The sequence below is a fragment of the Mesitornis unicolor genome, unplaced genomic scaffold, assembly GCF_000695765.1.
Source record: "Mesitornis unicolor isolate BGI_N332 unplaced genomic scaffold, ASM69576v1 scaffold7546, whole genome shotgun sequence".
NCBI lineage: Eukaryota > Metazoa > Chordata > Aves > Mesitornithiformes > Mesitornithidae > Mesitornis > Mesitornis unicolor.
In genome coordinates, this window is record NW_010190206.1 from 12,348 (window position 1) to 29,764 (window position 17,417).

General features: G+C 35.9%; 1 protein-coding gene across 1 annotated transcript in view; it reads right to left on the minus strand.

The window, feature by feature from the left end:
- Window positions 1-928: 928 nt before the first annotated feature.
- The window catches only part of EIF3E (eukaryotic translation initiation factor 3, subunit E), a 21,509-nt gene continuing 5,020 nt past the window's right edge, over window positions 929-17,417 (minus strand). Inside the window, exons 4-13 of the mRNA XM_010186332.1 lie at window positions 16,535-16,577; window positions 15,994-16,098; window positions 13,845-13,970; window positions 12,510-12,634; window positions 11,261-11,387; window positions 9,118-9,219; window positions 7,951-8,060; window positions 2,552-2,654; window positions 2,168-2,302; window positions 929-1,097 (exon numbers count right to left, since the gene is read on the minus strand). Of these exons, the coding sequence (XP_010184634.1) occupies window positions 1,059-1,097; window positions 2,168-2,302; window positions 2,552-2,654; window positions 7,951-8,060; window positions 9,118-9,219; window positions 11,261-11,387; window positions 12,510-12,634; window positions 13,845-13,970; window positions 15,994-16,098; window positions 16,535-16,577 (1,015 nt within the window). The 3' untranslated portion in view covers window positions 929-1,058. The remainder of the gene's footprint in view (window positions 1,098-2,167; window positions 2,303-2,551; window positions 2,655-7,950; window positions 8,061-9,117; window positions 9,220-11,260; window positions 11,388-12,509; window positions 12,635-13,844; window positions 13,971-15,993; window positions 16,099-16,534; window positions 16,578-17,417) is intronic.

Here is a 17,417-nt window from a genome sequence, read left to right on the forward strand (position 1 = left end):
AAGACAGACACCTTTCATCTTCATGGACAAATCAGTTCCTGTGACTGCTTCTCAGCCAACATGCAATTGCAGACAGTAAGCAGGAGGGTTGGCGAGTTGTAACAACTTCCCATGTGGAGATGAATTCCAGAACTTTTGGAGCAGAGAGGGGAGAAAGGTACAGAGTTGGAATAAGGTGGAGACGAGTCATTAATTTTCCCCCTCAACCTTAAATGCAAAACTGTATGCAGAGATAGTGTCTCTTCCTTTCCAATATTCACATTCACCCCACTGATCAGTGACAATACTTCACAGAATCCTAAAAAGAATCTTGGATTTTCTGGCTTAGATGTGCTATGATATATTCTGCAGTACAAAGGTGCTAAAAACACCCAGGCAAGTGTGAAAAACTAGCTGAAAACTCCAGAAACTTACAAAAAGCTCCACTCCAGAAAGTTTCCAACACTGGGCAAGATGAAGAATGAGATTCAGAACAGAAAAAATTCTGAAGCATGAACACAGAGGACTATCGAGATTATTCTGCACATAGATGATGTTAGGCTTCATAAAAGGTGTAGGCTACACATGCCTTTGCTGTACCAAGGTTCTTCTGTAACAAACACACAAAACCACAGATGAACAAAAACATGAAAGCGCAGATTATTTTTGTTTATCCAAGTGTTTGGTGGGGATCCATTCGTTTGTACCATCTGCTTTTAATTTTGTTTTTTTAAATATGACACTTGCAATAGATAATAAATGACTGTAATTCCCTGCTTCCAAACTCAGACAGCTCCGAGAGCAATAGCATCCTTCAGTACTAACAAATCTAACAGAATCGACCTTTTAAGTTTTGTAAACTGCCATCCAAATGCTTCAGAACACCATTATGCTAAAAAGCTCCTACACAACATAATTAAGTAACTACTCAAGTTAGAGAGATACACAAACTGTTAAAATTAGCCAATTTTATTGAAATTGTTAGATGAAACACATAATTACCTTCTCTCAAAAAAGTTACATATTTATGTGCTTTTTAGACAAATGAAAACTGATTTTCCTCCCTCTGCAGAAGTATTTCAATAGAAGCCAGAGTCTTGAGTAGCCCAGTTAGGTGCCTAAAAAAATGGATAACGAAAGATTAGCAGAAAATAAATTACTGTATTATCTGTTTGTTGCTAAAATTTATGAGAAATTATTAAAAACAATATAACACTGGCTAATGCTATATATGGGATATATATGGCTATGAAGTGGGAATATTGTTATAACCAGTGAAGGATACCCTGTAAGTTTAAAGCAAGCGTTGATACAGTAGAAATACATGCTCTAGTTAAGTTGCATAGTTCTTCAAGCTAGTAGTTTCAAAAACAAAGTTCCAGTAGATAAAAACAAAAATATAAATGATTTGGCAGCTATATTTTTTAAAGAAAGTGTCACATAAGTTTCATGCAACTCCCTTTAATGGAATAAACTAATGTACAACTTCAACCAACATTTCAGTCAAGCAATGAGGAAGCCCAATAAAACTTTTACTATTTTCTAAATTTTTAATGTGTGGTTGGTTGGGTTTTTTTTTGTTTTAAGGATGTATGGCTGGGTCCTTAGCGTCATTCACCTTATACTGTTCTTCCTCACAAAGCTTCCCATTTTGCAAGGTGGAGAGCGGCAAAAACAGATGATCTTACCAATTTTCTTATTTTCACTGGTTCTATTTAAACTTCTGATGACCTAATTATATCCTCTAGTACTTGATGAAATGGCTTTAGCAGTTAGGATTTTGCATAACTCCTCCTTCATGTTCCAGTCTTTAGCATCATTCATTCTTCTCTCAAGACTATATATACACCTACAGATACTTTTAAGTACAACCCACTTGAAAAAAGTAGTACAACTGCTTTCATAAATGTCACCCTTCAAGATCAGCCATTTTCAGGTGGTGAAGGAGACCATTTCAAGTAAGAGAATCAAATAATGACAGAAATACATTTAGTTACGCCACAAAAATAGGAGTACCTAGCAATGACAGATGGAAAGAAAACAAGAATAACTATCTAATGCACACCATAAGAAAATAAACCTTTTCCAATTTAATTCCTAGTGTATTAAGGAACACGTTAAGAATTCTACTTAAATGCATCTCACAAAAAAGATAGCAGGAATTCAGAAAAATATAACTTATACCAACCTCAGATCTACCACTCTGATTCAATTTCTTCTCAATGTTCATAGCCAACATTTGACTACGAAAAGACAGGCTTTTGGTCTTTTCAATCACTTGTTGATAAGGTGAGACTGCATTGTTGCCCATGACTACATGGCCCTAAAACACAGCAAAGATACAGAAAATTTAACAGTCTCTCAAAATGCACAAGCCTTTAATTTAATGCTCTGCTTTCAGAGCTTTCACAGATCATCTCACACACGGGATCAAAACAGAATAAATGAAGTCCACTATGCTTTTTGGGCAAAGAAAAACAGCAGAAACTAGAACTTGCTGTTTCTCAATAAAGTAAATGCAATACAACAAAAAATTCAATAAATTCACTAGGATCTCTCTGTACAGTCTTACCAGCTTTGAATCCAACTTGGCATCCAGTCGTGCATTTCGAATTAGATTGACAATCCATCTTTCTGCCTCTTCAGGAGTCATGTTTAGCTTATCTGCCAACATACTAAAAGGTAACAGACTTATCAAAAGGTGCAATAGAATCCATCTGATGTTGTTAAACATGGCTAGGGACTACAATTCTGTAACTTAAACCAAGTCAAAACTTGGCACAGCCCAATATTTGTATTCAATAAACACCACATATCTGGGAAGCATACTTTACTTTGACTGAAATTACTTTAAAGCTTACATACATGCACTCCCAGTCATCTCCCACCACCACTGCTTTACACTGGGACACAGTGAATAAGGAATTCACATCCTCAAGTACATTATCTTGACCTGCACAATTTTAATATATCCCTATTAAACCTTGCCTATGTGAACATTCTTCAGAAAACTGTCAATTAAGTAATGTCTCTGCATTACTACAAAACCAGCAACCATCATTAGTAAGGAAAAATTGAACTGCTTTTATTCTTATTTAAATCCAGCCAGCAGTCAAGAAAGTTTAGATTAATTAGCCCAAGACAAGTGTTTAACAATAAGCTTCACTTTGAAGTTGCAGGAAGAACAACCACGAGACAGAGTTTGGTGTAGAAGATGTGACACACTATGCTCAAATTTCATGCAACTTCAAGAAGGAATGGTGGAGACAACAGAGGACGGAAAATTCTTAATTAAACAAGCACTCTTGTCCAGGAGTCATTCCTTCTGATGCTGTTTTCCTGTGACTTTCCAGCCAACTCCTCTAGCTCCCTGCTGGCAGTTGGCTCATACAGGGCATCTGTAACGCTCATTCTTCCATCAGCTCTCAGACTGAGGTAACAACACTAGGTAAGGGCTACAGACATGACCAAAGCACCAGCTGGCTACACCAAGTGGCACAAGAGGTCAATTTCTCAACATTTTACAGGATCTTGCTTAAAAGTATTTTACTCTACCTGAAAAAGTTATTTTCTTCTCGACAATTTTTACTGTCAAGCAAATGCTTTACAATCTATCGATTATTAGCTCATCTATCTGGCTAGCCTATTTATATACTCTTTACACAGTCCTCTCTCTTGTATGTTCTTGATCTCTCACTTTCTCCCCATTACAAAAGTAAAATCCATTTTTTTTGTCACAGATTAACATGAAGTGAAGTGAAGAAAAACCAAAGAAACTTAAACTAACAAAATACTGGACTTACACTGAACTCACTGCAGCAAATTGACACAACAAACGGGTAACAAAGTTTGTGGAGTTTGGCAAAGCAACCTCAGCTGCTACTGTTCCACTAGAGCTGTTAATCTGTGGCTGAATTAGCAATTGTAAAGCGCAAAGGCAGACAAGAAAACAGAAGATATCAGGGATGTACTTTTTCTGGAATTACCAGTCATCTAGGCAGTTTAAGACAGATACTGCAATAGGAAGATGCTACAAATTGCTTCCTGAATCAGTGCTATTAAGCACCTGACGGGAAACTAAAGAAATTCTGCACTGAAAGAACATGGGGTGGGGTGGGGTGTGTGTGCGTTAGGGGAATTCTCAAATTTCTCTTTTAGAAGCATCAATAGGATTCAGACAAAATAGGTGACCACAATAATGGCTGCTTAATTCCCAGTGTAGCGGCTGTAATGTACCTGTGGGATTAAAGTGTGGAACCTCCATTCTTGGAGACAGTGAAGACTGAACTAGATGAGGCCTTAAGCAATGTAATGGAACACTGCAATGGGACCTGCACAGAGTTGTAATTGGGTGCACAGGATTAAACCAGATGACTTCCAGAGGTCCCTTCCACCCTACGGCACCTATATTCTGCTTTTCCATTAACCTAAAGGCCCTCTGTACTTGGAGGGAAACACGGCACAGTCTTTCAGAGAGTCATTCAAAGCCAGAAATTCTGAAATGCTTTGTATCACCTAGTGGGTAATTCTACCTTTTCCTATTATGTCTAAATTTTACTAGCTCAGCATCTTCACAGGTAGTCTTTTTAAAAATTAAAGCATGTTATATGAACAAACATATGGAAGCAAGAACAGTTCTTTTCTACATTACCATTGTTTATAAAGATTCCCACTAAAATCCAGTAAAAATTAGTGAATTATAATGAAGCAAGCTTATTAATATTTAAAGAATATTGCGTACTGTTTCAAGTTACAGGTGACTTCAAAGGGTAGTTTCCCCAATGACAGTTTCAAAAACAGTTCTTTAGACTATTTCTGTCCCTGTTTTATAAGGAGATTCACTTATCTGGGTCATGCTAAGGCAAGTGTTACTTTTTTTAAGCAAAGTTTTCCTTTGCTTAAAAGGCAAGTTTACTGAATTTCACACATCTTCATACATAAACAAGTCTGTCTTGTACTGTGCACAGAAGAAACACAGAAAAGAAGAATGAAGCATATAGAGTCATAGGATGGTTTGGGTTGGAAGGGACCTTAAAGATCATCCGCTCCAACCCCCTGCCACGGGCATGGACACCTCCTACTAGACGAGGCTGCTCAAAGCCCCTGTCCAACCTGAACACTTCGAGGGATGGAGCACCCACAACCTCCCTGGGCAACCTGTGTCACCTGTGCCAGTGTCTCACTACTCTCACAGTAAAATAATTCTTCCTAATTTAAAAATATAATTTTTCAGTCTGAAACCATTCTTCCTTGTCCTATCGCTACCTGCCATTGTAAATAGTCCTTCCCCAGCTTTCCTGCAGCTCCTTCAGGTACTGGAAGGCCGCTGTAAGCCTTTTCTTCTCCAGGCTGAACAGCGCCAACTCTCTCAGTGTGTCTTCACACGAGAGGTACTCCAGGCCCTGATCATCTTCATAGCATACGCAGCTCTTCCATTAAACACAGGCATATCAAACTAATCAAAACACATTCTGAATTAATTTCATCTATTTCATATTTCAAACAGTATACAAATTGCAGGATGATTTGGCATGTGTAAGTTTTATGCTACAACTGATAAAGAAACTACGTCCTTCGGAAAAATGTCAGCTGGCTAACAGATGTAAGTAGTTAAAAAATTAAATGAGCCATCTATTTTCCATTTAACATATGGAACAGCAGATTTCCTACTAATTGTTTTCAAATCTGTTACGAACATTTAAATACTACTTATCAAGCACCATAGTACAACCAACTAGTTTTCAACTCCAGGAATAGTGGAAATCACTTGTGGACAAAAATGCAAGAACTATGCCTCAGTCATATGCTTAATTGAAAGCATTTTGACTGGCTAATTTCAAAAAGAAGTCTGATGCACTAAGAAATACTTAGCCCACTTAAGTCCAAATCTAATGATTGTTACAGCTCGTGCACAAATTTAAGGTTTATGTCCAGCATTAAAAACACAATGACCTATAGAAAAAAAACCTCATTACTGACAATTGATTCCACATGCAATTACCTGAAGTGACAACATGGTAAGAATATCCATGTCAATCTGTCTCAGCATCTATCATTTGCCTCAGAACACACTGTAATGCCTATGAAAAAGACACTGTTTCCTATATGAATCACTTGCACATACCAAGGAGAGCCAACTACAACATATTCTACCACACCTGGAGCTGAAATATCACATAGGGCACAAAAAAACCCCCAAAACTGTAAAATAAGCAATAAACGCTAAATAAATGACAACCATCTACAAGGAACCTTGATTTCTTAAATAAAGCTTGCTATTTTCCCCATAATCAATCACTGGTATGTTACCCACAGTTTATCAGTATCTTTTGACAGAGAGACTTGAAGCATATTCAGATTCATCCTCTGGACTCTCTGCTCACAAATTAGAGCCAGATCAGAGAAGCAGACTTCTTAGAAACACATCTAGTCTTTAGTTAAAAAAAGCTTAAACATCTAGTTTCACTGAAAACTTGTGCATGAGTATGTATAGTCTTCACAGTACTAAAAAATAATTTATACGAAAAAGCAAGACACTATCAGGCTTTAAATTCCCCAGAAAGTCATCCCTAAGAGAACTATATTTACATTTCTTCTTCCAAATACTCACTCAAAACTCCTTTATCCCTAAGTGTGCAGTACGCGCTTAGAGTGGTTTTACATAAAGTATTAGCTCCCTTATAAAAATGAACCATTAATTATGGAAAAGTTTTGTTCACAGCATCTAGTTCAGTTTACTATGCTTAAACACAATACACCACAGTTGATTAAAATGCTCAAATTCAGTGTTTGTCTTTTATGTTGAAGTGACTGGCTATTTTAAGCTGATAAAGGATAAAAATGAATATTTTCCAAATGAATTGAAGATAAATGTGTCATCCTGTGACAAGAGATTAACAGTAACAGCAGCCTTTGTCCTTTCTCCAACTACACCTATCCATAAAAAAAGCAATCCTTTCAATAAGCCTGCAAAACCAAGACAATTTTCTCTCAAGACCTTTTTTTTTTTGAAATCAAGCAGCATTAAATCACTTCCACAGAGGACCAGATGCCCACATTTGCTCTGGATGCAAGCTGGTAACAAGATTCCATTGAACCTGATCAACTCAACAGCCTTGGTTTCTGCTGTCTCAAGGATCTCTACACTGTTCTCTACCACTGATATTTTTATAGCATTGACAGTTTTCCAGCTCACTTTTTTCCCCTTTTAATTTAAGGCATGTGGAAATACAGGGAACAAGGGCAGAGGCCAAGTGTAAAGGGATCTCAAGCATGCATAGCAACCTCTTCCTGCTTAGTTTTTACAATAGAGGCACCAGAGCTGATCCATTTGAAAAGTCTGCTTTTACAACAGGAATTTGAATAAATGACAGGCATCCTTGCTAATAACAACATCATTTTCTTACAGCTCACTTTGTGCCACAGAGAATACAATCTATTGCTTTCTATTGAATTAATAGAAAAAGCAATACAATTCTAATAATTTTCAAAGAACATACCTGTAAGACAGACATGGCCATCTGTATCTACCAGATAGAAGTAAATTTAAGGAATTGCTGTATTTGCAATCTGAATTTACTTAACATTATCATTCAATATCCATGTCCAAAATTGAGCCCCAAATTAAGACACCTGGACTTTGGTGACACTGCGTATGAAAGTTCCAGTAAAACCAGTAAAGGTCTAATTTGACACCACAAGTAAGTTTTAGCTTGAAAGCACTGTTTGTTTTAGGGCTGGGGGTGGTAGAGAGAGGTTGTTTTAAAGTTAACCACGAGGATTCAACTTTAAAATATGATTGTTGTAATTTAAGTATAACACATTAGAGCTAGACAGACAACTATCCAACTAGATTTTAGCTAATGATTTTTATCTGATGACTGAATATTTTACTACCAAAGTATACACTGTTTGTCGATCTGTCACCCATGACTGCTATCTCTCAACTGCCATATAAAGAAGTTATCTTACCCAATGCTGATACATTGATGGATGCGACAAAAAGTCTCAAAGATAAAGAGACGGGCATTCTCAATGAAGTCCTCAAGGCAAGCCACTAAGAAGAAATCATTCACAAGCACCTGCAAGTATTATGAGAAAGGGAACACTGAGAACAAACATGGAAGTAGTAATTTATTGGTAGACACCGACAATAATTAAGGTCAGTGAACAGTTTTCTAAAACCAGTTCTTGGTACATTCCAAAATGTGGAGAAAAGTATCGGTACAGATTTAGCAGAAGTTTCCATTGTTTTGCAGCTTGCCAAACTAAAATAGCATGCTAACATGATCACTAGGGTCTGACTCAAGATAACAAGGCCTACTGTTGTCATACTGCTACTGAAAATCCCTCCAACACAAGATTTAACTCCTCCCTCATTTTGTAGGATTCTTCTCTCACTCTGCAATTTGATCAGCATTCTCCTTAGCATCCAAACCAGCTCACTTAGTGGTGCTACTGTGCCTATCAAGATTGGATTACCAGACCACCAGTCCTATGCAGTGAAGATGATTATAAGCCTTCTAACTTACACAACTAGGTGACCAATACTAACTAAAGGAAAACCAAACCAGAGGCGCTAATATCCTGCTATTAGCAATACTAAGTTTTACACTAGTAAACTCAAGTGTTGGGTATCTTCATAGTATTAGTACTACTCACAGTAAATTAACTGAGAACTTTCCAAGAATACATATTTAACCTTCCTAATGTTTTTTCACATTACTTTTCATTGTGACAATTCCAGGACGCGGTATTTTTCAGAACAAAAGGCAAATCCAAGCTTTTCTTCAAGCACTTCTCCAACACTAATGGAAAAGCTGAAGCTCAGCCAAATGCATGATTACCTATTCACTTCTTGTTCTAGAGCTGCTTAAATATAATTTCAAAGCTACATCCTTACCAGTGAGTCTTCTTTAAGTGTTACAAAGTAAGTTGTAAAAAAACCCAAAACATTAAAAAAACTCCAAAAACAACAACAACAACGCTCCACAGAACACCAAAAAAACGCCCAGCAAATTAAAGCTCACCAGAACACAGTGGCAATGGAATCAACCACCACTTCAAACAAATTAGCCGGCCATTGTGCATTTTAGAGACCTTAAGGAAGCAAAGTCTTATAAATGTTATAAATCTTACTGTTTCACACTCTCTCAGCTTCTTCTGTGCACCATCAAAATCAAAATTAACATACAAGCATTCCACAAACTCTGTGATAGGGTCCCTGTATGTATAGGACTCCTGTAAAAAAAATAAAAAATAGAGAAGAGCATTAGAAATCAAGGCCACAAGATCACTTGAGTATTCTTTATATTATTCAAACAAAATTTAATACTGAAAACAAGTCCATATACAATCTTAAATAAAATATTAACTTTAACATCCCATTTCCTCCTATGGAAGCTGACTAAATGTGCTCTTTTTATACCCATAATAGTATGGTTCAACAACCAGAAGTGCAGTTTTTCCTTCTACACTTAGTGCTCCAATCTTTGGGTTAGAAAAATGTCAGATACTAGAGCTGGTTCTGTATCAAACCTACAAAATTCTTAAAATATGGTAGAACAGACACTAAATTCTTATTTCGAAAACTAGTCCAACACCAAATTCTTCATACTTCAAAGTGAGTGATCATTCCACTTACACTGACAACATAGCTAACATAAATAATTATTCCATTTTCTTAACTACAAGGCAGTAACAACACTTGATCTATATATCTATGTAAATTAAGATTTAATTAAACATCCTCTGGTATCTCTATTGCACATTTTAAACCAGCTTAACTCAGTATCTGTCAATATCTGCTTCAGCATACAAAAGATCAGCAGTTTAAGAGAATTACTAAGACTTTTTTTTTTCCTAGGCTAGAAGTATTTTTCCATCCCAAAAGAACTGTATTTATAATAGTCTCATTATTTAGCTTTAAAATTCAGTTTTATAGGTAAAAGGGGTTATTTTTGCCATCAAAATTGTACTGGTTGACCAAGTAATTAACATCCACAACGTAACAGTCTTGGATCAATCACCTTTTAAATTTAATAGACGTGAACAAACTGCTCACCTATCAGTTAAATACTTGCAAAGTACTACAAGCATTAGCAATCTCTAATTGCTAGTAGCGCAATCAGATTGTCATGTGACATCTGATAAATCACACCATTCAGTGCTTTGGTTTTCTTATGCAGACATGTTCAGACAAGATAACTAGTGACCACTTTTAGATCTACAAAACCTCTATCACTTCATGATTAATTAATGTCATTGATATAATGACACTGCTTCTACAGAGTAGAAGAGTACTAAGAACCAAAAGCAAAGCCAACACAGCTGGTATTTTCAAAAGGAAAACTAGTGTCCCTTTTTTATTCAACAATAAAACAACCGCAAAAAAACCCCATTACCTTACTTCACATATTAGAAGTTCATATTACATTAGATGTTCAATGTAAAAATCAAGTTTTAGCTTAAGATAAAAGATGAGTCTTAACACTTCAACTAGTTTATTGCTTCTTATGCTACTTCTTTTGTGACTACTAATGCCCAAAATCAGATTAAGATATGCTTTAAGTTTGATCTTTGCATTGATTGTGCTTTGCATAGGTAGTTACACTAAGGCTTGAAGCAGATATAATTGACTGCTAGCCTGCAGTAACTGCATCATTATATATATATCAGTTTATTATAACAACAACAACAACAACAACATATTGTGAATAAGTATTTGAAGCATGATGGCTTGTATATACGTTGTGTGCCGATTTCAGATAAAAGTCTTTGCCATAACCCCCTTGGACTGCTATCAAGCACAATTCTTACACTGCTCTTGTCCATGCCCACATCCTCATATAGCTGTGACAACAGAAGCATTTTCAAGAAAAGGTACATGAACACAAAACAATGCACACTGTTCAGTGGTTTTGAAACACAAGACCCCTTATTTATGTAACACTTCCTTATGGGGTTGGCTGAAAAAGCAGGATTGGACCCAAAGCCATTTTACATGCCTCGCTGAATTTTCTGCATTTAATCATATAGAAAGAAAAACACTGGGTGCATATTCTATTGTACTTATTGCTCGTTGACATAAAAGGAGGAAAAAATAACTCTGTCCTCCCACTGACTGACATGTATTTTACTTAATAGTGTAAAATTAGTTCAATGATAGAAAATAAACACTAAAATGCAAGTACAAGTCCTAAACTAGGCATCTTATTAAAAGAAAGTTATTACAAAGTCTCAGTAAAAAAGGACAGAAAATATCAGATGTTTCAGTCCTTACCTGCTGAATAACCTTTACTAGATCTTTCAGCACTTGTCTACGTTTTCTAACATCTTTATTTGTTATGACTGCAGTTGTCAGGTATCTGAGGATATGTGGGCACATAGTCTGAATTGCATTGAGATACCTGGAAAGTAAAACATCCAAATAAAGCTCACGTAATGCAATTTTGCAACAGAACAGTATTCACAATAAATAGCTTACGCTTCTTTTATGAAATACAACACCAGGGCTTATGTCTGACCATTTATTCAGATACAGAAGGATGATTCATTTTTGTTAACCTTGTGAACATCTTATCTTTTTGGGACAGGGAGAGGGAGTGCAGGGGAAGAGAAGGCAGCAGTGTGCTAGGGAGAGAAGAAAAGAGGGCAGCACTGCAAAGGAACAGTCCCTATTCGCCAAGTTCAGATCAACACTGGTCTAAGCCATCAGCTACACTGACTTCACAATAGGGGTTTGCGCAGGCACACAGTACCACAGGAAGTCCATTTTCATATTGCCATCCAAGACCACAACATTCCCATTCAACTATCCAACGAATCAGCTCATGTTTTAAATTGAGAATTATAAATCAAAAATAAAACAAACCAAACAACAAAACCCCCCCCATACACTCTCAAACAAAAAGGAGGCAAAACGCACTACAAGTTACCAGACCACTGGGATCATTATGCAAAAAAATTCAAGTGCTTTTCTTTAGTACTATTCTCCTATTCTAATACATTACATCAAATCAGGTACTAGGAGAAGAAAACCTGTAACTAATTTCTTACTGTTAAGCTTTTCTAGACTCCTAGATGTCTATCTAAGAAGTCAGTCCTCTCACAAAGGGCTACAGTGTTACAATCCTAATTTCTGTTCTCATATTTTCCTCAAGAGTCCTTCTTAAATAGGTTTTCTAAAATGAAAATAGAACAATACCTTCCCATACAGCCCTAAAAAATGTGGTAGGAGTTGGTAATCTAGAAAAAACTGTTATTCCATCCCACCCAAGCATGAGAAAAGAGTCAGTTCTTGCTAGCTCACCGCCCCTTCACCTCGAAGTTGAAGTATAACCATGAAGAAAAGCAAATTATGCACAAAAATTCAAAAAAGGCTCAGGAAAGAAATATTCAAAGTGTTAATATTGTTAGAACTTCTGAAACAGCTTCAGGCTTTGGGCTGAAAAACATTAAATGAGCTTGCATATTAATCATCTGCCTCCATTTTGACTTAAAAGACTCCAGTATTGCAGAATACAACTTACTGTGGTTGATAAAGAAAAAGATCAATAATATTGTCTCTCCCTTTAGGATGATTAAAAAATACGAACAAAGACCAGTGGATGAGCCATGTCCTTTGCTGAAGGGACTGAAGTGGAGAGCTGACAGACTAAAACAAAAAATAACATTGGTCAAATAAAGCACAGAAAGTCTGCATGAATAGTAATGTACAGAAACTGGTAATTGTTCAAAATTTTGTGATATTCCAGTGGCTCCTTTTAGCTGTTATCACTTTTAGGTTGAGCTTGACCTCCAGCTTTTTTAACCTGTCATCTTTCTGTTAAAGATAAATGTGCTGAAACTTACAGCCAAGATAAATTTTTCAGTATTATATTCCAAATTGTTTGCCAAAACAGCATAGATCTTGGATCTCCAAAGACCACCATACCAATGTAAGTTACTACTTCCCTTTTTAATCCTGAATTTTGCTTCTTGTATTCCCTCTTCAGATATGATCAGACGAACTACTTTGGTTTCTCTAGTTTTTCAGTTCCTCTTCCTTTCTAAAGCCTGACAAGAGCTTTTTTGCCACACATTCTCAGACAACGATGAAAAACCATAATCACTTTCAGCCAAGAAATAAGAATGTAATTATCTTCATTTAAACCAGCTGATAATGCTCAAATAAGGATTCAGCTCTAAGTATCTGTATTACCTCCAAATTTCAGCAGCACTTCAAACAGACTGCAAAGCAGTGTTGAGAATGGACTGACATGGCAAGTAATAATCACTCCAAAGAGCATGACAACTACTATGATCCTATCCTAAAATATCTTGGAGCCTAATGAATAAGTCAAATTTAATAGTCTATTATAACCATGTAGGTTCATAAAGACGAGAAATTTAGAGAAGAAACTTTGTTAACATTGGTTATCCGACACGTAGATAAAAAACAACTCTGGGGAGAAAAAAATCCCAACCAACCAACCAAAAATACCCACAAACCGTGCATTTTATTCTTTACAGAAAATGAATAGTACAACTACCTGAAATTTGAGCAGCAAAGAGTTTCACATAATGATACTTGGCCCTCAAACTCATCCTTGAGACTACTTTGTTTATTGAAAATACCTTAAAACGTTTCTCAGCTACATTTTCAAGTGTGGTAAGAGGTAAGCAAGTAATTTAATTTTAAAAAAGGAAGCTTCACTATTTCTTCACGAGCACTCTCTTCATTTCTTCACTTTCACTATAATTAAGAAAGTGTCTAGTGAAAAGATGGTAAAATACTACACAAGACTGCAAGTGATTCATAGTAAGACTTGAATATTAACACCTCTAACCTTTCACCTTACTAACATGACCAAGATTTTACTTACATTGTTATCGATTGTCTCCTTTAGTCTTGTGAGATCTTCCATGGCCGCATCCCAATTCTGCATCAGAATTTCAGATGCCAGTTTTCCCCATAGAGAACTTAAAGCATTTCTGTCTGTTGCTGGAACCTATTTTCAAGAAGAGCAACAAAATCATACTCTTACTATTTTCTTTTAAATTATTATTTACTTTTTAAAAAATAAAAATATTTTCTGGCATCACATTTACTTTACAAGATATCAAATTTGCATAGTCCTAACTTTCCAAATGAAGTACTTTTTTAAAACAAACAATTTAAGTACAGAAGAAAAACAGCAGTAAAGCCTCTGAAGCAGAAACCAGAAAATCCTGTGGAAGTAAGACAAAGCTCCATGTTGCTGCAGTTTAAGTTTAAAAAAAAATAACACAAAAACCCAACAAACCTCAAGAACACACCATTCCAAGTGTTCTACACCATATATAAATGCTTCTAAACTACTAAACCAAGGTTATTACAAAGCAGGTTTCTAAAGAAATCACGACAGTAGGCAACCACATAGCTTTTTTTAAAGCTAGTACTCGAAGTTCTTTCTGCTAATGCTGTGCCAAAAAGCATACTTCATACAGAAATGTAGAGTAAAACTGCAAGTTTGGAGTAGTGAATCCATTTCCTGGAAGGGCAGTCCTAAAGTAAAGCCATGTTAGCTTTATACAGGGATGAATTACCCTAGGTCTTTCACAGTGTCAAATTCTGTTCTCAGATCAGTTACAATAGTTCTTTCATAGGTTGTGTTTCATCACACAGAACTTAAAACAAATCTTCACCCATCAGAATCAGTAACGAGAGTCCTATACTGAACAATTACCAGCACAAAAACAGTACTTCAGTTTTTGAAATTATTTGACACACAAGAACAAAATGTTAAGTCCAGAATTAAAGCACAAAAAAATAAGGGCACCTGCCTGCAAACTTACATGTGTAACTTTTATTTCCCCTCTCTCTCAGCACGTGGAATGTACTTATAACACTGAAAGCCAGCTTTACCCTCAATATTTAGACTAACAGCTCAACTCATTCCTACTTTAAACCCTATTCTGATTAAAGATACATTTCCTAATTTTGCTTCTTTAATTATGGTAAATTATAGGGATTATTATTTACTCTAGCAGTACCTTCTTTTGAAAGTTAAGGATATTTTTAGATGAGACTAGAAATTAGACAGCAAGAAACAGATCAACATATGAACCATTACACATTTTCAGCAATCGTTTCAAATATCCATCAGATTTTAGAAGTCATTATCTTCCAGGCAACTAAGGTGCCAATTTAGCAGATAATTTTCGTTGAGGAGCTCGACACAAACTGTGCTGGTTCCAAATCACATAATTACAGTTAGACATTCACAGTAACTGCAGCTATTCTAGCTACAGTATCTGTATTTTCAAGCAGTTACTTTAAATTTCCATTTGTTAGGAAAACGGCACATTCACTGACCACTAACTATAAATTTACTGTGTTGAGATTCTTACAAAACGCTAAATCTTCATTCTCAAAAATTCACTCCCACCTTTAACAAATAATATGAATTACAACAACATGAAAAGAGTTGCTTCAGAGATGATGGATCTGATTCTACAATTCTCATTTAAGCTGTTTACATTTCCTAGGCTGATGACTTATACTCTTAAACCTTTCACAAAATTCAAGAGAAGACAGAGGAGAGTTCAGATAAGAAGCTGGCAGTTCACCATTACGACCAATTACATTCAATCCACCTGCAAGCTCTTCAATACTGTTGATTACAACTGTGCACAAAAACAGGTATTATTGCTAGTTTGTGATTTTTATTATTTTTAACTAATATTTTTTCCAGGATACATCTACTGTGACGAAAGAAGAAGTATTCCATAAATAAATGTTACTACAAGACACACTAATTTAAAGGAGAGTTCTGAAATCACCATGAAAATAACAGCATTGCTAGACAATAGTCAACGATGATTATTAACAACTATTTTCAACTTCTCATTGGTGCATAGTAACTGTCCCAAAAAAGCCCAAAAGTATTTTTAAGAATTAATACAGACAATTTACAGGTCTAAGCATATCACTGAAAAAAACCCAAACAATCACAAAACAAAACCCAAAACCAACAAACACCCAAAACTTACCAGAACCCTAAAGAAGTAGAGATACTCTGCAGCTCCTGAGTAATTACCACATTCATACTGGAATTTTGCATACCTGTAGAGTGTGTCTAGATACTCCTGCCTAAACTGAAAAGGAAGACACAAAAGGCTTTTCTTCACTAGGAAAAAAACATGTTGATACAAGCCAATTTTAATAGCAAAGTCACCTCTAATGTCTTCGGGTTCTCTGACAGACATTGTACACAAAATAACAGAAAACTATGATACTCTTAACCCACGCTACCAATTATACCAATGACGGAAAAAAGGTGAAATTCTGTATTAGAAAGTGAAGCACATCTTAGTTACAAGGATGCAGCTGACACTAACTTCCAGTTATATTTAAGTTCAAAAAGACATTAAAAAAAATGAATTAGCATTAGGAATCCTGCTTATTAGCTACAGTGCCATGAGACAGGTCAAAATGCTAGTCTGTAACTGCTCAAAGCTGTTGGCTGTGAGGGAGGTTGGGTGGAGGCATTTAGAACTGAATTCAAACAGATATAAAGATTAAAACACTTACACCATGCTTCTCAGCTAAATAGTCAAACAGCATCCGACCATCCCTATAACGAAAAGATAAAAACTGCTGTTTTTACAAAACAAGTCGATTGTCACTATGCAACACACAACCTTCAGCTGTTATAAGTAAAACACACAAATAGAGTACAAATTTAAAGTGATACTCCTCCACTTGTCCAAAAGCAACTGCAGAAACAGTGAGCCTACTATTCCTAAAGTGTCATGAAGAAGTTTCAAAATCTTAAACTTATTACGATTTTAAACAAAAACCAACACCTGCAACAACAAGAGTTAAGAAAGGGCAAGTGGTTTTTTAAATTTGATGGCAACTTTAGCTTTCAGTATGAAAGTTAAATTCTGACTTTGAGCTGTTCCCACTCTCATGCTGTAATTCCATAGCTGTTACTTTAGCCAAGCAGCATGAATTTAGCAGGAGACAGGAGAGAAAAAAAATGGCAAAGACAAAAGCAAAATAAAATTAGAAAGGAAACTTATTCCCACTTCTAGCACTGGGACACAGTGGTCAGCAAGAACATCTCTACCACAGCTAATACCTGCAGAATGCAAAACTATAAACAATAATCATACTTTGTAAGTTCTAAACATCCAATTCACGCACAGTCACATTTCCGGATCTTTTTTTTTTATTGAACATGGATAATAAAAGGACAGGCAGTATTAGCTAGATCAAAGGAAAGTTAAAGCCTTTAGTAAGCAAGCATGAAATTATCTACTGCCAATGTCTCATATTAATGACCACAGGACTTTAGATATCTGTTTTTAAACAATAGTTAACTCAGGGAATAACTTTTTATCCAGTTTCTGCAATGGATCTTAATTGACTCTTAGAGCAAAGTTTGAATACACCATCTTTTCAACTCTTT